Genomic DNA, 25,230 nt, shown 5'->3' on the forward strand with positions numbered 1-25,230 from the left:
ACGAACATTTCCCAAATACATCCAAGTGCCGATAATAAAAACGGGTTTTGGACATATTTCTAAATGACCTAGGCCTTCATAGTGCAGCTGAATGACCAAAGCTAAACGGGGCATTTCGGGAGGAGTGTCGAGGGCGGGAGTTGGGCGGGATGTGGGCAGGCTTAGACTTAGTCGTACAGCATGTATAACTGAAAGTTATACAGCACAGAATTGACAGAACTTGGACATTGTGACTTAGACCATGTAAAACATGGTTTAAGTCACAAAAAAACCACCTAAAGTCACCAGATAAGCACTGCAAACACATGAAACAGACCCCCACACACTACCCCAGTGATCCCTGACCCCCCCCACCCCCATAAAAATATTAATCACACTTCTAAAATTCAGCCACCATACCATCATCACCTGGCCACCTGGCATAGGAAAGCCTAGTTGTCTAGCACAGAGGTGGCTTAAGCCATCTTGAGGGTGGGTTAGGGACTCATGGAGAGCAGGACCCATACCCATAAGCCCCTGTAATCACTGCATTGATACTTAAACATATGCACTCCCCTATACGCCCCAAAACCCTTTTTTACTGGCATATAAGTGGCTCCTGCAGCCATAAGGACTATTGGGGTGGTAGACAGGGGATTCTGGAGGTGGTTTGGGGGGCTCACCATGACCTATAAGGGAGCTGTAGTGAGGAGAAGACGTGGCACCCTTTTTGTGAAGTTCACAGCAGTGCCCTGTAAGGTACCCCACTATTTAGGTGCCAGGTCTGGGTGTTCAGTCCATCACTTTGCAGACCCCTCCCACATCCAACAGGTCTTGTTCTAGGCGTTTTTGACTTGGACGAAAATGTGGTATAAAGATGGCGATTTAGTGACTTGGACGATCAGATCAGCAGGACGTATAGTTAGACGATTTTCGAAACAAAAAAATTTGGGACGTATTTTTGGAAAATGTGTCCTAGGCTGTGTTTTACTTTGGATGACTTGCGAGTTGGACGTAAACGGACTTAGACATCCCTTTCGATTATGCTCCTCCATGCATGAATTGTACCGCAGCATTTGCGTGGAACTGCCATTACAGAATATTAGCTTAAGTATGCATTTTTGCATCTAATTTTAAGTGCGAGCACTTATACCAGCCATTTCACTTAACTACCGGCATTTATTTATTTATTTATTTATTTATTCATTCAATCATTCAATTTTATTTACTGTTCTCCCAGGGGAGCTCAGAATGGTTTAGATGAATTTATTCAAGTACTCAAGCATTTTTTTCTGTCTGTCCTGGCAGGCTCACAATCTATCTAATGTACCTGGAGCAATGGGGGGATTAAGTGACTTGCCCAGGGTCACAAGGAGAAGCATGGGTTTGAACCCAGCTGTTGCTTTAACCACCGATTAGGCACATAGGGCTAGATTCACGAACCTGCCCGATCGGGACCGATCCGTGTCCGATCCGGGCAGGTCCGATGCATTCATCAAACTCCAATATGCAGATGGCGGCGATCGGAGGAACGCACTTATCTGCCAGCATGGATCGCTGGTGTGTGATCTCGATGCATGCACAGACCATCTGTCCGCAACTTTTTTTTTTTTTTTTAACTTTTTTTAACTTTTTAGCCCAGCGAGCCCATGGTTTTAACCCGGTTTTAAACCCGCAGGTTATAACCACAAGTGTGAGGCAGGGCAGTAGAGATCCGGGGACGAGCAGGCCAGGGCGGCGATTCGGGGCAGGGCAAGCAGGAGAGATCTGGGGAAGAGCATCGGGGTGGCAGGCAGGAGAAATTCGGGGCAGCAGAGAGCAGGGCTTCAATGGAGCTGGAGAGTTGGAAAGCCGTTGGCGAGTGGTCTCCGGCAGTCGCTTCTTCGGTTGATCAGCCAGCCCAGTCGGTTTCAAAAATATGTTTGGTGAATCGCGTCCCTGTCTACTTTGCATGCGTTTCCCCTCATTTGCATGCACGGATTGGAAGCGGATCGCAGGAGAGGTTAGTGAATTGGGCCGGAGGGAAATCTGCTCGCAAAGGGGTCGCAAACCGATCGGTACACGATCGGTTTGCTTTGTGAATCTAGCCCATAGATGCTAGTATGCTTTGAAACTATGTCAAAATGATGGACTTGCCCCTCCCCTGCCCCCTTTCGAGATGTGTGCTGTAAAAATTAGGCACACTGTTTACAGAATAGGGTGTAGGGTCAGTTACACATGTAACTGCTATTTTCTTAAGGCTAATTATTGACATTATCAATTAGTCTGCGTGCATAACTGACACTATTCTACAACTGCTGCCCAACCGTGCACCTGGGAGCCATTTGTAGAATTCGGGGGTGGGGGGGGGGGGGGGGGGGGGTTAAGGCTGAAGTGTGAAATGCTCGGTTTACATCTTCTTGCCTTTTAGGGAATCTCCAGTGTATAGCACACTCCTTTTTTTCTTCCACCAACTCTTTTAAGAAGGCATTCCAAACATCCACCACGCTTTCCATGAAAAAGTATTTCCTGTCCTTTTTTTTTTTAACTCTTATGTCCTGCAGTTCATAACATGCCTTCTACTCGTAGTTTTTGAGCTTTTCCTGATTTGGAAAAGGCTGGTTTGCTCAGTAATTCCTTTAAGTCTGTATCATGTCCCCTCTGTCCCTCCTCCATATACTTGTGTATATGGCTTTGTAATCTATTATCTAGAGTATTGTTTAAATTTTCTTGCATTTTTTACAAAATAGCATTTGGTCTGGCACCAGGTTATCTCTTTTCTCATTTTTCTTGGAGTCATTTTAATAAAAACAGAGAGTGCAGTTATTTACTTATCCTTCTATAAAATCTTGCCGCTACAAGAGGTTCCTTGAGAAAACTTTTTCTCTTTTCAGGCTGCCAAAATGGCTACTTGGCTCGGAACAATGATGCTAGAAGCTTCTTCTTATCTAGATTTTAGGAAATTACTAAAGACTCAATTATTTAATAGGCTGACATCGTAATGATTTTATCTTTTCTCCTATTTCAACCATGTTTGCATTTTATTTTCATGTCTCTTACGTGCATGGTTTGCCTTTTCATCTTGATCAATTTTATTGAAATGTTTTTGTACCTTTTATTCTGATCAATTTTATTGAAATGTATGTACTGCCTTTTATTGAATTGTATTGTGATTTTTATTGAAAATGTATGTCTGTATTGTTTTTCTCATGCTGTGAGCTGCTTAGAACCTCCCCGGTATGGCGGCCTAATGTTATATGTAAGTATTAATAGCATTAATGGTTTTTTTGTTTTTTTGCATTTAAAAGAACTCTGCTATAAATGGACATGCATTGTAGCAGAATTGTTTTTGATAACAAGTAACTCCATCCTCTCTCACAGTTTTTTTTAGTCAATGGTGTTTTCTATTCTATCTTTATTTTAATTTTGTTAGAATTGTTTAATCAATGATCCTTTAATATTAACCATCAGTACACTAGATTGATAAGAAGTTGTTAGTATCTGCCGAAAACATCTGCCTGACTTGCATTAGGAAGGAAAAACTATGCACCTGCAAGTTGTTAATGTAATTCTCTCTTTGGATCAGGGGACCGAGTTTTAGTCCATATGCTATCATCCTTTTAACCTGAGAAATCCCTTCTGTCGCTTTACATGCTGTTGGCAGTTCGCTATTCCCTCAAACCCCCCCTCTCATTTCTGGAGAGCTATATGTGGCATTTAGAGGGCTCCGACAATCTGCTCTGAATGTTTTCCATATTTGCTCAGCCTCTATGATTCAAACTACTGGGAAGAGTTGAGCCAGGAGAAAAGCAAGAGGCTTCTGGGGGTGGGGGGATCAGAAATAAACAATCGCCCTAACCAGAGTAAAAGAAAAGAGCGATAAGGTTAGCAACATACCCGGCCCCGTTTCAGAGCCAAAAGGTTAAATCAGGAATGGGAGCAGATGGAATAAACAAGCCCAGCGCCTCCCTAAATGGCCAGAAGCCATCTGACCAAGAAAAGGAGAAGAAAGCAGCCATGAAGAAGAAAGGGGACAAGGGAGACCCCCAAACGGGCCCGGACCAAGAATCCTACACTTGCTGGGGCTGCCGCTTCCCACTGCTGCTTGCTCTGCTCCAACTCGTCTTGGGCATCTCTGTCACAGTGCTGGCTTTCATTACGGCAGGCAGCAGTTCCTCCTTGCTAGTCAGAGACACTCCACACTGGGCTGGGATAACTGTAAGCATAAAGCCTGCTTTACATAAGTGTATTACCAACATTAATTGGAAGCTGCATGATAACAGTGAGCAGACTAACAAGATGCATGATCGCCTAACCCGAAAAGTAATTGAACGGTAGATGTCGATTTGCTGTCCTGCAAAATGTTCCTTTAATAATTCATAAATTCTTCTGCCCCCCTCCCAATTTTCAAAAGTCTGTAATAAAAACGTAATAGGAAGGCACACAACACTTCCAGAATATGGTAAGTTTTGTATTAAGTTTTGCATTAGATACTGATCAGAAAGGGGGGGGAAAAAAAGTTTTTCCTCCTTTTAAAAAAAAAAAAGAGAGATCATGAAGAAACAGAGATTCAGGGCTTCTTTTATGAAGTCGCGTTAGCGGTTTAACGCGCCCTAAACCGCCAGCCACGCTAGCCGCTACCGCCTCCTCTTGAGCAGGCGGTAGTTTTTCCGGCTAGCGCGGGGGTTAATGTAATAATGTTTAATGTAATAATTGTATAGTTAATAGTGTGTTTTGTGCAGTTTTTCTGATTTACTATTTGTATTGCACTATCAAAGTTTAAAAATCAATAAAGATTTTTTTTTTTAAAAAGTCGCGGTGCGATAAAGTCGCTAATGCGGCTTCGTAAAAGGAGCTCTCAGTTTATATGTGTATTGTCATATTGCCTACTATTAGAAAAATAACTAATTTTATTGATCAGATCTTATCAAGTGATAAAGCATTTTGGAGTCCTTTTGCTAAGCTGAATTAGAGGGTCCTTTTATTACGGCGCACTAACCGATTTAGCGCACGCTACAGATTAGAATGTGTTAAAAGCTAAGGCACCCATAGAATATAATGTATGCCTTAGCATTTAGCGTGTGCTAAATCAGTTAGCGTGCCTTAATAAAAGGACCCCCTAGATCAGTGGTCTCAAACTCGCGGCCCGGGGGCCACATGTGGCCCGCCAGGTACTATTTTGAGGCCCTCGGTATGTTTATCATAATCACAAAAGTAAAATAAAACAGTTTCTTGATCATATGTCTCTTTAGCTATAAATGACAATATTATTATTAAGACTTAGCCAAAAGGAAGGATTTATAAACTATAAAGAGTTTTACCTCATGCAAAATTGTCATTTCTTTAATAAGACATTAACTATTTTTTTCTGAGGCCCTCCAAGTACCTACAAATCCAAAATGTGGCCCTGCAAAGGGTTTGAGTTTGAGACCACTGCCCTAGATGCTAACGCATGGCTAAAAATGGAGGACTGAAGGATGCTCTTAGGCATCCTTCGGTAACTTCTAAATGTGCATGCGCTAACTGCACTTTGGAAAAAAAAAATTTCTATTTTATTTTTTTCCCAGGGGGCATCTCAAGGGTGGAAAGTGGATTTTCCTGTACTAATTAGCGCAAAAAATTCTGCATGAGCCCCTACTGCCTGCTAAATGGGCGGTGGTAAGGGCCAGACTCTATAAACGGTGCCTAAGCGTGCCTCCATTGTAGGTGCCGCTCAGCGTGGTTGTCAATCAACTGCTAGTTTATTGAATCATGCCCAATGGTGCCTATACAGACTTAGATGTCAATAGGCATCTTAGACATAGGCACCGCTCCATTAGGCCAGGTTTTCACTTGCCTAATTTGGTAGCACCTATATGGGGTGCCTAATTCATCCACGCCTATTCTCTGCTCACAACCACACCTACTTTTTAAAATAGGCATCATTAGGCGTAGGGCGGCACCTCCACTTAGGCATCCTATGAATTCAGCACTGAACTCTTAAATTGCTTAATTACTTCTTTTTTTTTTTTTTTTTGATTAGCTGCAAACCAGCATGGTCAATTACCATGCTAATTATTTGTTCAGTTTTCTATATCGTTCTCCCCAGGGAGCTCAGAATGGTTTTACATGATTTATTCAGGCATTTTCCCTGTCTATCCTGGCAGGCTCATGATCTATCTAATGTGCCTGGGGCATTGGGGGAATTAAGGGGCTGATTTTGTATAGGAAGCCGGTCTCAGCAGCCACCTAAATGGCAGCTGAGAATCACACACCAGTGTCCTATACAAAATTGCATCTGTCCGCCTAACCCGCCCTAATTCTGTCACAGGTGCCAGTTAGAGAATTGCATTGCACTGAGCTGGTCATGGCAAGGCAATCACCCTGCCACAATCAGCTCAGCGGCTGCGGCAGAGAATCTTTGTCCCCACGAACATCCCCATCAGGAGAGATGCCAACTCCCTTCTGCCAGCACCCCTCCCAAACACGTGACCCCCTATCCCTCCCAAAGCCCAAGCCAACTCGGAACCTCCCCCCCACACACACCTTTTTCAGCAAGGCCGGCTGGAGGGATGCCCACTCCCTCCGGCTGGCAGACCCACCTCTTCAGAATGTTGGGCCTTCCCCTTCCATCCTGGGATGCACCAGGAAGGGGCCTAATCGGAAACAGGCCTAAGACTCCGGGTGGCCCAGGTGCCTAAGGGGGGGGGAAAAGGGGCTCCGGGGTGTCATGTGTTCAGGGGGGTGCTAGCAGGAGGCATTGGGCATCACTCCTGCCAGGAATGTTCATGGTAGCAAGGGTTTCCTGCCGCAGCTACTGAGCTGATTGTGGCAGGGAGATTTCCTTGCCACATTCAGTATGGAGGCCATGTCTATTTGAAATGTAGGCTAGCATTTCAGTGGCCTACATTTCAGGTGCCTATCGTAGCCCTAGGATGAAGCTCACCCAAGGCCACTTCCGGGGGTAAACCACACGCAGCTTTGGGCAAGCTTAAGCATCCCTGCATCTGTGACAGACGCCTACAGTGTAGGCAGGCTGTCTTGGGGTTTTTAATTTTTTATAAACATGCATTTCGATTGGCTACTGCTGCCTACAATCGGGACGCTGTTTATAGAATTTGCCCCTAAGTGACTTGCCCAGAGTCACAAGGAGCAGTATGGGTTTGAACCTACAACCTCAGGGTGCTGAGGCTGTAGCTTTAACTACTGTGCCACACACTCCTGGCCAATTAAAAATTAAAAGTTGGTCACAGACCCCATACTTAGGCATCACTAGGCAGATGCAATTAGGGTGCCTAATATAGCTGTTATTTATGGAATTTGGGGGTAAGTGCTCACGTAATTTTTTTTTTATGGCTGTGCATTAAAAAAAATTGAAAATAGGCCTTTTTACAGTCATGATAAAAATGGCTTTAGAGCAGGTTTGTCCAGTGTGCAGTTGCAGCAAAAAAAAAAAAACCAACCCAAAAAACAAACAGGATACCAGGAATGATTAGAAAAGTGATGGTAAATAAGACAGAGGATATTATAATGCCTCTGCATTGCTCCATGGTGCATTCTCACCTTGAGTATTGTGTACAATTTTGGCTGTCGTATGTCAGAAAAAATATAGTGGTATTAGAAAAGGTTCAAAGAAGAGCGACCAAAATGATAAAGGGGATGGAATTCCTCTTGTATGAGAAAACTAAAGATGTTGGGACTTTTCAGCTTGGAAAAGAGATAGGAGGAGATATAATTGAGGTCTACAAAATCCTGAGTGGTGTAGAACAAGTAAGAGTGAATCGATTTTTCACCCTTTCCAAAAGCACAAAATTCAGAGGACACTTAATGAAATTACATGAGAATATTTTTAAAACAAATAGGAGGAAATATTTTTTTGTTCAAACAATATTAAGCTCTGGAACTTGTTGCCAGAGGAGGTGTTTACAGCGGTTAGTATAGCTAGGTTTAAAGAGGTTTTGACAAGTTCCTGGAGGAAAAGTCCTTAGTCTGCCATTGAGACAGACACGGGGGAAGCCACTGCTTGCCCTGGATTGGTAGCATGGAATGTTGCTACTATTTGGGTTTCTGCCAGGTACTGTGACCTGGATTGACCACTGTTGGAAATAGGAGATGGGGCTAGATGGACCATTGGTCTGACCCAGTATGGCCTATGAAGTACTGTTTCTGGCCCTCGGAATCATGGCAATTCTTGCGGTGTTCATAACAGGATTCTTGCTTTTCCACCATGACTCAGCTCTCTGTAAGCTTGAGCCATGCTGCGCCGAAAGTTTGGACTGGTGTTGTGTCATGTCACAGTGGGGAAGCAGAAATCTCATTGTGTCTTCTGCAGCTGAAGCCATGTGAAAATGGGGGCAATGGCGTACAGAGGGTAGGAGGTGCCCGGGGCGGTAGCACCACCACCTCTACCCCCCCCCCTGGTGTCCTCCTGTCCACCCCCACTCCTTCCCCGCCCCTATGTTACACTCACACCCTCCCTTTCTCCCTGTAGCTCTGTTCCACCAGCGCGAGCAGCTTATCCAGCCTGCTGCTCGTGCCGATGCTGGCTTTCCCGCTGATGTCACTTCCTGTCCCAATGACCTGGAAGTGATTTCAGAGGGGAGCCAGGCTGCTTCCACGGGAGAAAATTTTAAGAGGCACCAGGGGGGTGGGGAGGCAGTGCAAGTGTGGCATGAGGAGGGGGCACAGAGGTGCCAGTGCCCCATATGAAGAAGGCACCCAAAGCAATCCAACCCCCCCTGCCCCTTTACTGTGCCACTGGATGGGGTGGGGGGGGGGGGAAGAGAGAAAGACTGGGTGAAGGCTGAGGAAAGGCAACACACCACGATTTGTGAATAACTATGGTAGTATAACAATTAAAGCCACATCACAAAACAACATCTAATCTAATTCCTTTTTTGACTTGACTTATAATGCTGAGGAAATATTAGTGCTAAAAGTTTGTGAAAGCTGATCTTGCTTAGCCATGCCTACTTGCATGGACTGAGCTACAATGCTACTGTGCTGATTCCATAAGATGTACAGTAACAGTATTACACTGAAAATATTGTATAGCAGAGTGAATGAAGAGGCAGAAATGTTTTAAAATATGATAATACTGGTGCATGCACTTCAGGCCAACAAAGTGGCACAAATACAAGAAATAAATCTGTGGAAAAGCTAACAGGCTGTAGAAGTGAATTCAAAAGAATGTTTAATAGAGTCAAAAAACAGGAAAGTTATTGTTCTGAGTAATCTCACCAATACTAGTGCTTCAAGATAGGAAATACCACTCCAGCATAAAAAGTAATCTAATACGCGACAGTATTTATATCCTCTCTAATGTTTCACTTCTATTACACTGAAACCTTCCTAAATATAGCCAGCTCTATTTTCAAATCTATTTGCAAATCATAGCCAGTCATTTCTGCAGATGTGGTTGCCTAGTTAAGTTCAGCTGGTTAATGTTTAAATCTAGTGAAAAACTGCCTAAGGTTTCTCCATTGAGGAAAGCCCCCTCCCCTCAAGATGGCTTAATGCCCACCCCCCACCCCATCTTTTTCAGAAATTCTCCCTCGACAAATTGAGCTGATCTTATTCTCAACTTGTCCAGTCCTCAGGAGTAATCATAGCCCAAACTGCCTCCCATTGATTCTCCTCCCCCCAAATCCCTGAGGTCCTCCCCCCTCTCTCCCATACACATAACACAGGCACACACTTAAGCAACACAGATACAAACAGAGGAAGCAGCATGGGATGGGCCAGGGCCATGGCCTCATCAATACTTTCCCCAACACATCAACGGCAATTAGAGAGCTTGGGAGCAGGCTCGAGACTGGATTCCTTGGCTTCTCCAACAAAAAGGCATTTCACTGCCCCTGTATATACACACACACCCCACACATCACAACACACACCCACCACACACACCCACGGCTTAGAAAGAATTTCACAAGCTATGCTCTGCAAGCCTTCCCCATCCAATTCTCAAAGTTAGGCAGTTAAGCCCTTTTAAAATGTGCTCTTTTGTGTCCATGCTTTCATGAGTTCTGCTTGTTTGTATTTATTTAATGCGTTCCTTCTATCACCTATGGTCACCAAAACACATACGGTAAGCAATTTAAATATCAAAACTACTGCTGGAAGTTTGTTTCGGGTATTTATCACTCTTTCAGTGAAAGGATTTTTTTTTTTTTCTTTTCATATTGACCTCAGTACTCAAAGTGAATTATGCTTTTGCCAGTAGGTGATGGACACATAACTCCCTTAACCCTCAATTTCTGATGCTTATATGTATAAAATCAGGTCATTTCACTACCAAGGGTCAGGGCACAGGCCAGCACATACCTACTGAATTGCTAAATGGATAAGTTATATTTTTTAAGGCACTGCAGGTCTGACTCTGTAGCAGGCCTTATTGTAAATGAATAAATGCTGGCATGGTTGCTAATCATCCCTTGGATTCTATATATCACGCCAAAAGTTGTGCACTGATTTTTGGGCATGTGTATGCAAGTGAATTGATTATTGAGTAGAGGGTGGCGTAGTGGTTAGAGCTACAACCTCAGAATCCCTGAGGTGGTGTGTTCAAGCCCCCTGCTGCTCCTTGTGACCCTGGGCAAGTCACTTAATCCTCTACTGCCCCAGGTTTATTATATAGACTGTGAGCCCATTGAGACATAGGGAAAATGCTTGAAGTACCTGTATGTAAACTGCTTTGAGTGTGATTGTATAACTACAAAAAGGCGGTACACAAGTCCCTTTCCCTTAACTAACAACTAATTATTGCAGTTAATTGGCTATGAGTGGCATGTGCATCTGAAAAGGTAGCATGACTATAGGCATGTCAAAGGCGTTCCCGAAAAATATGCATGAAATTATAGAATTAGGTCAATCAACGCTGAAATTAGGCACCAGCATAAATCCTGCACCCAGTTGTTAGGTATGGATTTGTGCTTATGCATGCTTCTATATAGTGTGCAAGCCTTTTATCAGTGGCATAGCGAGGGTGGGCAGGGAGGGGGCAGACCACTCTAGGAACCATATCGGAGGGGACGCCAGCACATCTCCTTCTCTTTGTCACCCACCTCTTCAAAACTTCATTGGCAGCAAGCATCTCCTACCTGCTGCTTGCGCTATCCTCAGCTCTCCTTCAGATGTGACCAGGAAGTGATATCAGAGGGAGAGCTGCCAGAAAAGATTTGAAGAGGTACGGGGGGGGGGGGGAAGCTCCACCCTAGGCACCTTTTTACCTTGCTACACCACTGTCCTTTATAGAATTGCACTTAGTGCCAATTTTGGGGGGCATGGAGTTTTGAGTGACATTTAGGGCTCCTTTTACAAAGGTGTGCTAGCGGTTTTAGCGCGCGCTAGCTACTACCGCCTCCTTTTAAGCAGGTGGTAATTTTTTGGTTAGCACGCTAAAAACACTAGCGTACCTTTGTAAAAGGAGCCCTAAGAGTGTGGTGTAGTGATTAGAGCTTCAGTCTCAGCACCCTGAGGTTGTGGGTTTGCTCCGTGTGTCACAGGTACCAGCTGCCCTCAGCCACTGTGCACTCTGCAGTGAGCACAGCTCCTCCCCCTTCCCTTCCAATAAACAGTCGCTTGAGTACAACAGCTGTCCTGCCTTACCGGAAACAGGAAGCAACCTCGGAAGAGGGCAGGACCCCAGAAAAGGGAATGATGCGGGTGATGTAGAGGCGAGTTTACAGTATTCGCGGTTTTGTGAATTTCGCAGGGGTTAAAGGAGCGTACCTAGCATATGTGACACCTGGGGCCCATCATTTTTGGCACCCTCCCCCATCTGTACGAAAAACATGATTTTTAGTAACAAGCCACACGTCACACATGAGTACCTAGGAAAAGGCAACATCTTATAGTGAGCAGTACATCAATACAGCCATTGTAAAACTAAACAAGCCAGACCAGTACAGATCAATCCTACACCGTCAATCCTAAGAGAAAATCATGTCTTTCGAACACACAGAATACAGAAAACACCTTCGCCTAGTATGGAATATGTCATCACAAACTAACCCCTCCCCCCTTTACAAAACTGTAGTGTGGATTTTAGCCACGGTGGTAACAGCTCTGACGCTCATAGAATTCTTCTCTGGTCTTCCTTCTTTATTTTCTGCCTCCGTTTAAATTAAATAATTTCTAACTATGCAGTCCTCAGTTTCCCTCTTTTCACTATGTCTACCCACAGCATGCCACCCCTTTCCTTCACCCCTCCACTATCTCACTAACTCTATCTTCTTCCCCCATCCAGCATATGTCCTTTTTCTTTATCCCTCCTTCCATTCAGTATGTGTTCTCTTTCTCCACTTCCATTCAGCATTTGGTCTCCCTTCTCCCCACTTCCATCACCTGACCTCTTCTCTCTCCCCTTTCTACCCACTTCCATCATCTGCCCCTTCTCTCAGTCTCTCCATCCACCACAGGCCCATCTTTCTCCCTTCCTCACCTTTCCGATTTTGGCAACAAGATCTGCAACGTCCCCCCCCTACCCCCCGGGACAACAGGCCCGGTCCGACAAACCTCCCTGCCCTGTGGCCGGCGATGTCTAAACTACCTTCTTACAGCAGCCAGAGCGTTGTAGTTGCATATGGCTGCCGTAAAGGTCGTCTTTGATGCAACTTCCGGTTGTGTCAGAGATGACCTTTACGGCAGCCACACGCAGCTTCAATGCTCTAGCTCAGGGGTGCCAACACTTTTTGGGCTTGCGAGCTACTTTTAAAATGACCGAGTCAAAATGATCTACAAACAATAAAATTTAAAAAAAAACACAAAGCACACTGTACACTGAGAAAATGTTAATTATCATTTCTATTCTGGGGTTTTTTCAAAGAGGTCGAGACAGATGACTCTATGCACTGTCACCTCAGTAACAACCATACAAAAATAGACAAATATATCCCCTCCCTTTTTACTAAACCACAATAGCAGTTTTTAGCGCAGGGAGCTGCGCTGAATGCCCAAGGCTGCTCTCGACGCTCATAGGCTCCCTGAGCTAAAAACCGCTATTGTGGTTTAGTAAAAGGGGGGCCATAGTGCAAAATATAGACAGCAGATATAAATTCAGACACATTTTGATCAGTAAATTGAAAATAAAATCATTTTTACTACCTTGTCTGGTGATTTCATGAGTCTCTGATTGCACTTTCATCTTCTGACTGCGCATCCAATCTTTCTTCCCTTCTTTCAGCCTGTATGCTTCCTCTCCTCCAGACCTCATTCCCTCCCCCAACTTTTTATTCCTCTCTCTCTGCCCTTTCTTTCTCCCTGCCTCCCTTTCTTTTTTTCTGTTTCCCTTCTTTCTCCCTGCCCTCCACCAAGCCACTGCTGCCACCATCGGGGAACAGGCCCCAAAGCCGCCGCGGCGGCTGCCCCAAGCTCTCTCTGCTTCCCTGCGTCAGGCCGATCAGCATTCCTCTCCCTGACGTCAATTCTGCCATCGGAGAGAAAGTTCCGCCCAGCCAGGCAGCGATTGGCTGGCCGAACTTCTCTCCGACGGCAGCCTTAGAGGGGGTGCACAGCCAGCCAGGTCCAGAAAATAGTCGATCGCCAAGGCAAAGTGAGTATCACGCAGCCCGGGATGGGCTCTGCGATCGACTCACTTTGCCTTGGCAATCGACCATTTTCCGGACCTGGCCGGCTGTGCACCCCCCTTAAGGGACCGCCCCCCCCTGCTCTCCCCTTGGTACGCCACTGGTTCCACTTACTTACAGACTGGTTGTTCTGTGGTCTGTGGCCTTGGCTGCAGTGTTAAATAAACCAGAGGCTAAGTTATTTGATTTATTAATGGATTTAGTGATTCAGCAAATTTTAACTTGCTGGAAGAATAGTTCAGAACTCTCAGATTGTGGTGGAATGCTATTTATTTGGTGCGAAAGAAGTGGCTTTTATAAAAAAGCATTTGCCATATTTTTGTTAAAGCATAGGGGTTGTTGAATTCTTATTATCAGACTGATGTATAAAATGCATAAAACCTGGCTCTTGTTGGTGCCTTGGTGGATGTAGGAATGTTCTGTTATTTGTGATTTTAAAAAGTTAATAAATATTATTGAACTTAGGAGAGTCCTGCTGTGGTGGGGTGTTGGGGTTCGGGGGTATCAGCGGCTGAGGGAGTTCGGAGGGGCTGGTGGCAGGAGGGAGTGGGTACTAATTAGCAGTTATTCAACTACTCTAAGGGCTAGATTCACTAAGCCCATCGATTGTGTTCCGCCCACATAGCGACCCCTTTGCGACCCCAATCCGATTTACTAACCTTCCTCCCGAGAGTATCTGCACCCAATCCGATCTGCGCATGCAAATGAGGGAGAACGGCATGCAAATACAGGCAGGCAGTGATTCACTATAAAAAATGATGGACACCGATTGGGCTGGTCGATCGAAAAATAAGCGACTGCAGAGGACCAGTCGCTCAGGTGCTTTCCAACTGTCCTGCTCTCTGCTCTTGCCGCCCTACTCTCTGCCCCAATTCTTGGCTCTTGTTGCCCTGCTCTCTGCCCAGATTCTCTGCTCTTCTCTGCCCTGACTCTCTGCTCTTCTCTGCCCCAATTCTCCGTTCTTCTCTGCCCCGACTCTCTGCTCTTCTCTGCCCCAATTCTCCGTTCTTCTCTGCCCCGACTCTTTGCTCTTCTCTGTCCTGACTCTCCGCTCTTCTCTGCCCTGACTCTCCTGCCCTTCCCCGCAGTGCAAGCCCGTGGTTTTAACCCATGGGTTTAAAGCAGGTTAAAACCACGGGCTCGCGAACTTAAAAAAAAAAAAGCAAACAAGTAAAAAACAGTTTCCAGCTCTGCCGGGCACAGAGGGCCAGCACATGCGCAGGCCATCTACAGATGGTGTGCGCATGCGTCATGATCAATAGAGAGCAATTCACATGGTCAGTTGGGGGCGTGATTCCGATCGTCCTCATTTGCATGAGGGCGATTCGTGAATCAGCCTTCCGGCCACAAATCGGAGACTAGAGTTTTCAGTAAAGATATGAGTTGGGTTCCCTGAAGCAGGCTATTGAAACATGGTCCATGTCGGGATTCTCAACCTATTAAGTTATTTCAAAAACATTTTTATGATTGATATTTAAAAAAAAAAAAGAAAAATGTATATTTGCAATGATTATATCATTAGCCTGAGGCATCAGAAGAGGATAAATTACACCTCTGTCTCTGAATTTCTGAGCATATTCCACGTCATGTATTATAATGTGCAATAGTTTTAGGAGCATTGATCTAAAAATGTTATTTTACTAGAGGTGTTCACACTAAGATGTTTTTTTGGTATATTTAGGCCTTTGATTTAGCATAAGTTCTCACATCTTAAAGTTAGGTGTACAACTATGGACTGAAGCTAGGATTCTAGAACAACAATGGGATGTACCTTTGCCATTATAGAATTGACCCTTAGCATGTATCATCCTGCCGCCTCATCTGCGCTTCGTCCAAACTCCGTCTCTGTAAAAGTTTATGTGCTCTTGCCATCAGTTTACATGCTTTTATGCATGTAACCTGTTGGATAACTTTTACGCTTTGCTTCACGTGTAAAATTTCCTTCCATTGTTTTCTTAGAGCCTGCCCTCCAATATATTAGGATCGGTGCAGTTTTCTTTATCAGAGCTCATCTCAGGCCTAGTGAGATATTTGCAGCTGCTGAAACTCTTCTTCTCTTGCTCTGCTCATGCAACGTTGCCTAGTAACATGATACTAGTAGTCAGAAATACTGCATGTACTGCTGCTGCTGTGGATACAAGTTTGACTACTTTCATTACTTTTTCAACGAATGACACGTGACTGGAGTCAAACTAGTCATCACATGAATAAAACTGAAGGATTGAATACTGACAGCTATTTGCTTCGAAATGTCAACATATATGATTCCCGGATGGTGTTTCTCCTTTGTTACTCAAATTAGCAGATTTTCTATCATGTCACCCAAATCATTTTTATTTTAAATTAATTATTATTATTATTATTTTTAATATCTTTATTCATTTTAAAGCCAAAAATAACATATTTTAAAGACATTTTACACTTTAACAACACTTAAATTCTATCAAATTATATTTATGACAAATACATTTATCAACCTCCCCCTTTATACATACCCAACAATTGCACTCTAAATAAAAATAACTCCCCACCCTCCCTGGATGTGCATGATCATTCCTTGCAAAATTTTAAAAATGTGGCATAGAGATTCCCACCAGAACGTATAATTTAACCGATTCCAGTTTTTCCAATTCCTCAAAATAAGCTATATGGCAACCCCAGTCATAATACATAGAAGTTTATTATTATGGGAAGATATTTGGCTTTTGGCCATCATTAACGTGCCAAATAGCACGGTATCGTACGTTAATGCCACTGAATTTTCCAGTAATTTATTCACTTGAACCCAAATGGATCTTCAAAATTTCAGTATCAATAGACAATAGAACAATAAATGATCCAGTGTCCCTACCTCGAGATGACAGTGCCAGCATCTATTAGACTTAGAACTATCCAATTTCTGTAAACGAACAGGAGTCCAAAAAGCCATGTTTATCTCATAGATGCAGACACCGTACATCTCATCCTCCAAGTCCAAATTCGTGGCCATTGAGATGCAGTAATCTGATGCTTTATCTCAATGCTCCAAATGTCACGAAGACCAGTCTTTGGTTTATTATTCAAAAATTCAGATATTAATTTGTACCACTGAGCAGCCTGATGTCCCAGGAAATCAGTAGGGAAGCAAAGGACCTGCAAGCTATAATGATTTTTAAGATTTTGCCAATCAGGGAACCCCTTCTGAATGGCTTGCTTCAACTGTAACCACCTATAATTTTGAGATTTAGCAATACCAAATGTTTGTTGCAGTTGTGAAAAATCAAGCAATTTTCCATTTGATACTACATCATCCAGAGTACGTATGCCCGCCTTCATCCAATGCTTCCAGATGACCTTAAACCCGCCAATTTGAATCTTGGAGTTCAGCCAAAGGGACTGATACGTGGATTTATAAATCGGAATTGGTGTTAAATTACTAATAAATTTTAATGTCTACCATGTGACTAATAAAATTCTATTGTCCTTATATAGCCTTGGTAACTTGATACTCAAGATGTGACCCAATCTCAATGGAGACAGGAGTTGCCATTCCAACCATAATCAATCTGGAAGATTTTCCATGAGCTCAGGGAGGATCCAATACATACCCTGATGCATTATATAGGCTTGATGTTACCTATAAAAATTGGGAAAATTTATCCCATCCACCGCAATTGGTTTTTGTAAAGATACTAAAGCAATTCAAGCAGTTTTACCCAGCCAAATAAATTTAGTAAGAATACTATTTAATTTCTTGTAAAAGGACCCCTGGAAAAACACTGGTAACATGCCTATTTGGTAGCAAACCACAGGCCAAATCATCATCTTAACCGTTTGAACTCTCCCCCACCAAAACAAATGTAATGGGTTCCATTGTTCAGACAAATCTGCTTTTCAAATCTGTGCTCAATGTGAGTTTGTAGTAGGCTGCATTAGGAAGTTTCCTGTTCAAGAAAGCTGACAGTCAGTGCCAGTATTCAAAAGACTTATCCAGGTAAATATTAAGTACCTGGACAAATCTTAGCTGCCTAGTCACCAAGCTGCAATACAACAATAACACAAGCTATGTGCAAATTAACACCTGTTGCTTGGCAATATGTGCGCAGTTTTCCGCTAATGCAGGAAATTTTAATGCAGTGCGCTTAAAGGAGTTACCGTATTTTTAGCTCCATAAGACCCACTTATTTTCCACCCAAAAGTGGGTGGAAATCTCAGTGTGTCTTATGAAGCACAGGTGAAAAATTTGAATCCCCCTCACGGCTGCAAAACACTCCCCCACCCCACCCCAGCTTTTTAAGCACCATCTGCCCCTGCCGCCTGTCCCCCCCCCTGTACAATTGCAACACCCCCCTTCGCAGCCACACCACCTTTCAGCTGCACCAAGGGGGGTATGATAAAAAAAGGTACAAAGGGGGGATATGATTAAAAAGGTACAAGGTGGGGCTATGATAAAAAAAGGTACAAGGGGGGTACAAAGGGGGATATGATTAAAAAGGAACAAGGGGGCTATGATTAAAAAGGTACAAGGGGGTATGATTAAAGGTATGGGGATGATTAAAAAAGGTACTGGGGTACGTGGGGGAATAATTTAAGGTACTGGGGGGATATGGGGGGTATGAGGCTTGTCTGCCTGCCTGTAACTAGGCCTACCTGCCTGCCACTAGGTCTGCCTGCTCTGAGCCTGGCAGGGAGGGGGACAAGGTGCAGAGCCTGGCAAGGAGTGAGGAGTTGTTTGCAGAGCCTGGCAGGGAGAATTTGGTTCAGAATAGTTTTTTTCTTGTTTTCCTCCTCTAAATCTAGGGTGCGTCTTATGGAGCAAAAAATACTGTAATTCCATAAAGTGGCACCTAGATGTACGGTAAGTGCCACTTACAAGCGTCATGGAGTCCAATTTTTGGCAGTTACGTGTGGATGTGCATTAGGTGCTATTCTATGGCAATCAGGTTTTCAGGATATCCACAATGAATATTCATGAGAGAGAGTTGTATGCAGTGAAAGAGGATATCCTGAAAACTTGACTGGCTGGTGGTTATACCAGGACATGTTTTGGAACTAATGCTCTAAGTCAGTGGTATTCAACCCAGTCATCAGGGACCACCTGGCCAGTCAAGTTTTCAGGATATCCACAACCCAAATCTTTTCACCTTATCCCTATTTGTTAAATTTTAGGGTGCTGCCTGCCTCTCTCCAGTCTTCCCACCCCACTCATCATTCCATATTTGTCAAATGTTAGGGTATCACTAGCCCCCTTGTCTCTTCATCTACAGCGCTTAGTCGATGATCTCTATCACCTAGTGGTGGTTTACGTAACCATATAACAATCCATTCTCGTTATCCGTGGTAGTACATACAGTTCCCGAAAATGTTTGTGAACTGCAAAATTGCGAATAACGAAAAATTGAATCTATGGAAAATAGAGGTTAGATTCCAGCAGTACACGTTGCACCTCAAAATCGTGGAAAGTGAACAGTGGATCCTATTGAGAAAATAGGGTTAGGTTCCTGCATGAGACAGCACTGTAGATGCCTATAATTCATTCTCTGGATACCTGGGGACCATATCTGGAAGCAAACATCAGACGCAAAGTGAAAATGAAAGCAAAAAAAGCTGTTTGTTTTTAGAGCAGGTCCCCATGCCTGGACAGTCCTCTACAAAGAGGACATGTCCGGGTAAATCTGGACGTCTGGTAACCCTAAGTGCAAACAACATATCGGAGATTGCAATAAATGAGAGAGGAGAGTACAGTGGCTTGGATAAGTAAAACAAAACTATCTTTCAGAAAGCAGTGAATTTTTAATCTCCAGATAACTTGCAAAAACCCTCCCAAAAACTGATTGTGAGGATCTAGCAAAAAAGCAGGCCTAATGTGTGCATTGAAATGGCAATGTAGTCGCTGTTGAAAATAAGTTTAATGCTGGCTTATGCACGTATCTAGTGTGAATAACCCTTCCAAAATGGCTGCCTTAGCATCACCCAACATATGAAGAAAGGAAGCTCCAGTGTTGCCACTTTCTCCAGCAGTTGCCTCCACTGAATATGACCCCAGTTTTTTAAAGACAAGCTGATGAACTGAATGTGTGCTAACAAACACACATTCTAATTCATTAGTTATAGCATTTGGTAAACAATAATGCATTATGCAGGGAATACATCGCTAAGGCCCCCTTTTATGAAGCTGCGTTAGGCTTTTATATCGCCAACACTCATAGGAATTCTATGAGTGCTGGAGCTTTTACTGCCACAACAGGCGATATAGACCCTAATGCGGCTTCATAAAGGGGGGGGGGGATGAAACCAGTTTCAATATATAAGAGCGCATTACCTACCTAAAATGTGACTTCTCAAGAAAGAAAAAAATACTTGTTAGTGAGATATTCAGCTAAAAAGAAGCAATCATATTAAGAGACCTTTAAGCAAAAAGATTGTTATTCATCTGGCAGCCTGTGAACTACCCATATCAATAATAAAAAAAAAATAAAAATTAAGTGTGCATGTCATGGGACCAGATTATAAATACACATGAAATGGAAAAAATAAATACATAGGCATGCTTTAGAAATATAATAGAGATTCAGAGAAGCCAGCAGAAGTTACCCTGGACTCATTATGGGACTTGATTTCCAAACTAGGAGACTCTTTGACTAAACAGATGGTGGAAAGAACTTAAAAACTCAGAAACAAGAAATAGAAGAAAATAGACAAAAAATTTCCAATGTTAAAGTTAAAATAGGAGATATTGAGAAAGAAGTGACAATAGAAAGAAGTGACAATCAACAATAATAAAAGATAATCAGATTATTAGAAGACAATTGGAGACAATGGAAAATAGTTATCGAGCCAATAACCTACGCTTGCTGAATATTCCAAAAGTTCCTTCTATAAGTCCAAGGGAAATGATAAAAAGGTACTTTATGGAGATTTTGAATATTCCTGAGGACTCAATACCTCCCTTTACTCGGGTGTATTATTTGCCCGGTAAAGTATTGCAACAGCAAGCGGAAGATCAGAATCAGGAGCAGGAACATCAATTAGATTTGACAGCAATCTTGGAAGTATCTGATAAGGATTTGGCTAAACCATTAACTCTTAATTATCTGTGGCATTATTGCCAGATAAAGAATGGATATTAAAAATGTTATTCAAAAATAAATATAAGGAGTTTCTAGGTTTGAAAATTCAAGTTTTCCCAGATGTTAGTATAGAAACTCAAAATCGTAGATGACAATTTCTTTTATTGAAACCAGGTGTCACTCAGTTGAGCAGTATTTTCTTACGTTTTCCATGTAAATGTATTGTAAGGTACTGAGATAATAAATATGTGTTTTTTGAACCGGCCCAACTTACAACCTTCTTGATGCTGAAGCGCCTGGAAAAGGAAGGAACGTTGGACTAGTAAATTAGATTTAAGCTTCTCGAACCAGTCACAGATACCTTTTTTTTGCTTTGTGTATATCTTTTGATTTTCCTTTAATATTCACTCATAAACTCTTGGATCAACAATGAGGACTTGAGACTGTTTGAAGTAAAATTATTGTAAAAAAATTTATTTTCCAAAATGTATTAATATACAATATTTCTGTACAAAATGTTTGATTTTGTTAAAATGTAAAATTGATAAAGAAATAAAGAAAAAAAAAAGAAATATAACAGAGAATATTATCTTTGGCTCAGCAAGAAAAAGCTCAGAGGTCTGCTTATTAAGCCTCATTAAACTATATAGGACAATCACTCTTTAATTGGTAGATTGACTCCTAGTGGTAGTAATATAAGACTAAAACTAGGGGTCATAGCTACCATTTTAAACCCAGAGAGAACATGAATGACTGGGGATCACTCCCGTCCTGGAAATCCTAGATATTAGAGAACCTTCCTGGTAGGTACTGGGAGGTCTGGAATGTAAGGGAATATGATGACCAATGTCACATGCTATTTCCTGGCACTCTAGTGCTGTGGTCTTCGCTAATTTTTTAAGCAAGGGCCATTTTGGGTCCAAAAGGAAAGCAGACAAATATGTTCCTACATTGGGCCATAACGCTTCTCAATATTCATTCCTATTAGAACACCTGGCCTTGATCACACATGCAAAACACGGATAACCCCTATGCAAATACAGGACCACAAATTAAAAGTCATAATATATACAAATGAAACCTCAAGATGCCAGACTCTGCATGCAGTACAACACCAGAGAAATAGAAACAAATGTATTTTTTCCTGAACAGTGCAAAATATAGACAACAGATGTAAGTTCTCAAAACTCACATATTTTAATTACTAAATTGAAAATAAAATCATTTTCCTACCTTTGTTGTGTGGTGATTTTAGTTTTCTAATCATCTTTTCTCAGTTTCTGGTTGCAATTCCTTCTGTTTGTGCTCTTAACTGTTTTTCCAGGGCCTTCTTATCCATTTGCTGTTTTTTTCTCCTTCACTTTCTGTCCTACATACATTTTCATTTTTAATATTCAACTCCTACTCCTGCTTCCTACCAGCAGGGTCTCCCAAGGCGGACAGGTTTCAACAGAGATGTCACACTAACAATGGGCAGCAGCAGATGGGCAGTATTGGAGGCGGAGGATTGCATTGGATGCACCAACGGCAACAACATCGAATTTATACTGTGCAGAAGAAAGGCCCGGCAATCTACTTTTGTACTCTGCCAAGAAAATTAATGATGATGAGACATAAAGAACTGACATATAGTGCTGGAAGATGGCCCCCCCTAGGTCAAAAGGCATTCACCATGCTACTAGGAAGAGCTGATCATAACCCAGAATATATCCACTGTTTGTGAAGCTGACGGATCAAAGCTGCCAGGACATCTTGATGTTACTGGACAGAAAAGGTTGATCAGAAGCAGTAAAGATATTCCTAACATAGGAACATGGAATATACAAAGCATGAATCAAGGAAAATTGGAAATTATTAAAGATCAAAAGGAAAAAACAAAGCAAAATTGATTTGAAAGGGATCAGTGAACTCAAATGGCCAGGACAGGGCCATTTTCAATCAAATGAACATTGGACCTGCAACTCTGGTCATGAAACATACAGGAAAAATGGTGTGGCATTCATCCTCAACAATAAGTTTTCAAAGACGGTACTAAAGTACAATATTATCAGTGATAGTCATGTCAATCCATCTACAGGGAAAGTCAATCAATGTCACCTTGATCCAAGTATATGCTCTAATGATGAGGCTATAGAGTTGTTCTATGAACAACTTCAAAATGAAATAGATCAAAAGCTGAAACAAGATCTACTGATCATTATGAGGGATTTCAAAGCAAAAGTAGGAAGTAAACCTGAAGATGCAGTGGTTGGAAAGGACGGCATATAAGAAAGAAATGAAGCTGGTGATAACTTAGTACAGTTTTGCAAAACAAACCATCAATCATGAATATACATTTTCAACATCACAAATGTCACCGGTGCATGTGGACCTCTCCAAATGAATGTAAGAACATAAGAATAGCCTTACTGGGTCAAACCAATGGTCCATCAAGCCCATTGATCTCACAGTGGCCCATTTTTCTCACAGTGGCCAATCCAGGTCCCCAGCACCTGGCCAAAACCCAAGGAGTAGCAACATTCCATGCTATCAATCCAGGGCAAGCAGTGGCTTCCCCATGTCTGTCTCAATAGCAGAATATGGAATTTTCCTCCAGGAAATTGTCTGAACCCTTCTTAAAATTAGCTATGTTATCCAATCTTACCTCAACCTCTGGCAATGAGTTCCAAAGCTTAATTATTCTCTGAGTGAAAAAAAATTTCCTCCTATTGGTTTTAAAACTGTTTCCCTGTAACTTCATCAAGTGTCCCCTAGTCTTTGTAATTTTTGATGGAGTGGAAAATCAATCCACTTGTACCCATTCTACTCCACTCAGGATTTTGTAGACTTCAATTATATCTATCTCCCCTAAGCCCTAACCTTTTCAGTCTTTCCTCATATGAAAGGAGTTCCATCCCCTTTATCATCTTGGTCATTCTTCTTTGAACCTTTTCTAGCACCGCTATATCTTTCTTGAGATAAGGAGACCAGAATTGAATGCAATACTCCAGATGAGGTTGCACCATGGAGCGATACAGGGGCATTATGACATTCTTAGTCTTGTTAACCATCCCTTTTTAAAATAATTCCTAGCATCCTATTTGCTTTTTTGGCCACCACCGCACATTGGGCGAAAGGTTTCATTGTATTGTCTACGATGACACACAGATCCCTAGCATCCGGTAACTGTGATTCATGTTATTCTTCCCAATGTGCATCACTTTATATTTGTTCACATTAAATTTCATCTGCTATTTGGACGCCCAATCTTCCAATTTCCTAAGGTCTGCCTGCAATTTTTCACAATCCGCATGCGTTTTGACAACTTTGAACAGTTTAGTGTCATCTGCAAATTTAATCACCTCACTCATCGTTCCAATTTCCAGATCATTTATAAATAAGTTAAATAACAATGGTCCCAGTACAGTCTCCTGTGGCACTCCACTATATACTCTCCTCCATTGAGAAAAATTACCATTTAACCCTACCCTCTGTTTTCTGTCTGATAACCAATTCCTAATCCACAACTGAACTTTGCCACCTATCATATGACTCTTTAATTTTCTCAGGAGCCTCTCATGAGAAACTTTATCAAAAGCTCTCTGAAAATCTAGATACACTACATCAACCGGCTCACCCTTATCCACATGTTTATTCACACCTTCATAGAAGTCAAGAAAATTGGTAAGGCAAGATCTCCCTCGGCTGAACCCAAGCTGGCTCCATTTCATTAAATCATATTTGTCTACATGTTCCACAATTGTATTTTTTATAATTGATTCCACCATTTTGCTTGGCGCTGAATTCAGGTTTACCAGTCTGTAATTTCCCTGGCTTTCCCCTGGAACCCTTTTTAAAAATCAACATAACATTGGCCAACCTCAAATCTCCAATTGCATATATTGAAATCAATTTGACTACATCTACATAGGATAGAGATGGAAATCTGCAGTTTTGACTGCAAGGACTAAACCAGGAGCTGATTTTGGAAGCGACCACAAGCTTTTGACATGCAAGATCAAAGTAAAGCTTTGCATGAAGATCATTAGAAACCTCCCAAAATATGACATCAGACTACTGGATAAAACTAGACAACAGATTTGCCCATCTTTTCTGGGCCACCCAGGAGACAAAGAGCCTGAAGAGTTATAGAATGACATCAAAACCATATTTAGTGATAAAGCAAAAAAAAACAAACAAACAAACACCCCACTCCAGAAGAGACAGAAAGCCAAGAAATCACTTTGGATCTCAGAAGAAACCAGAAAAGTAGCAGAACAAAAGAAAAGCAAAACTTTCCGGTGATAGAGAAAAAGTATCACAAATGAACTGAGTGTTTCAACGTCAAGTTTGGCAAGACAAAGAATTATGGGCTCCTTTTACGAAGCCGCGCTAGCAGTTTTAATGCACGCACCGGATTAGCGTGTGCTATACCGCGTGCTAGCCGGAAATCTACTGCCTGCTCAAAAGGAGGTGGTAGCGGCTAGTGCGTGCAGCAATTTAGCGCGTGCTATTCCGCACGTTAAGGCCCTAGCGCGGCTTTGTAAAAGGAGCCCTATATCTAAAGTATATTTGTCAGAAAATTGAATCGGAACATGTAAACAGTAGAGCCAGATTAGCATATCAGAAGGTTATGAGATTGTGGCAGAAATTCCAGCCTCGATTGGGGATGCTTA

At 42.4% G+C, this 25,230-nt stretch overlaps 1 protein-coding gene across 1 annotated transcript in view; it reads left to right on the forward strand.

Annotated features, from left to right (window-relative positions):
• The first annotated feature begins 3,701 nt into the window (after positions 1-3,701).
• SSPN (sarcospan) overlaps positions 3,702-25,230 on the forward strand; it is a 37,747-nt gene continuing 16,218 nt past the window's right edge. Inside the window, exon 1 of the mRNA XM_033951417.1 lies at positions 3,702-4,176. Coding sequence (XP_033807308.1) covers positions 3,892-4,176 — 285 coding nt within the window. The 5' untranslated portion in view covers positions 3,702-3,891. The remainder of the gene's footprint in view (positions 4,177-25,230) is intronic.

This window comes from Geotrypetes seraphini, chromosome 7 (assembly GCF_902459505.1).
Source record: "Geotrypetes seraphini chromosome 7, aGeoSer1.1, whole genome shotgun sequence".
NCBI lineage: Eukaryota > Metazoa > Chordata > Amphibia > Gymnophiona > Dermophiidae > Geotrypetes > Geotrypetes seraphini.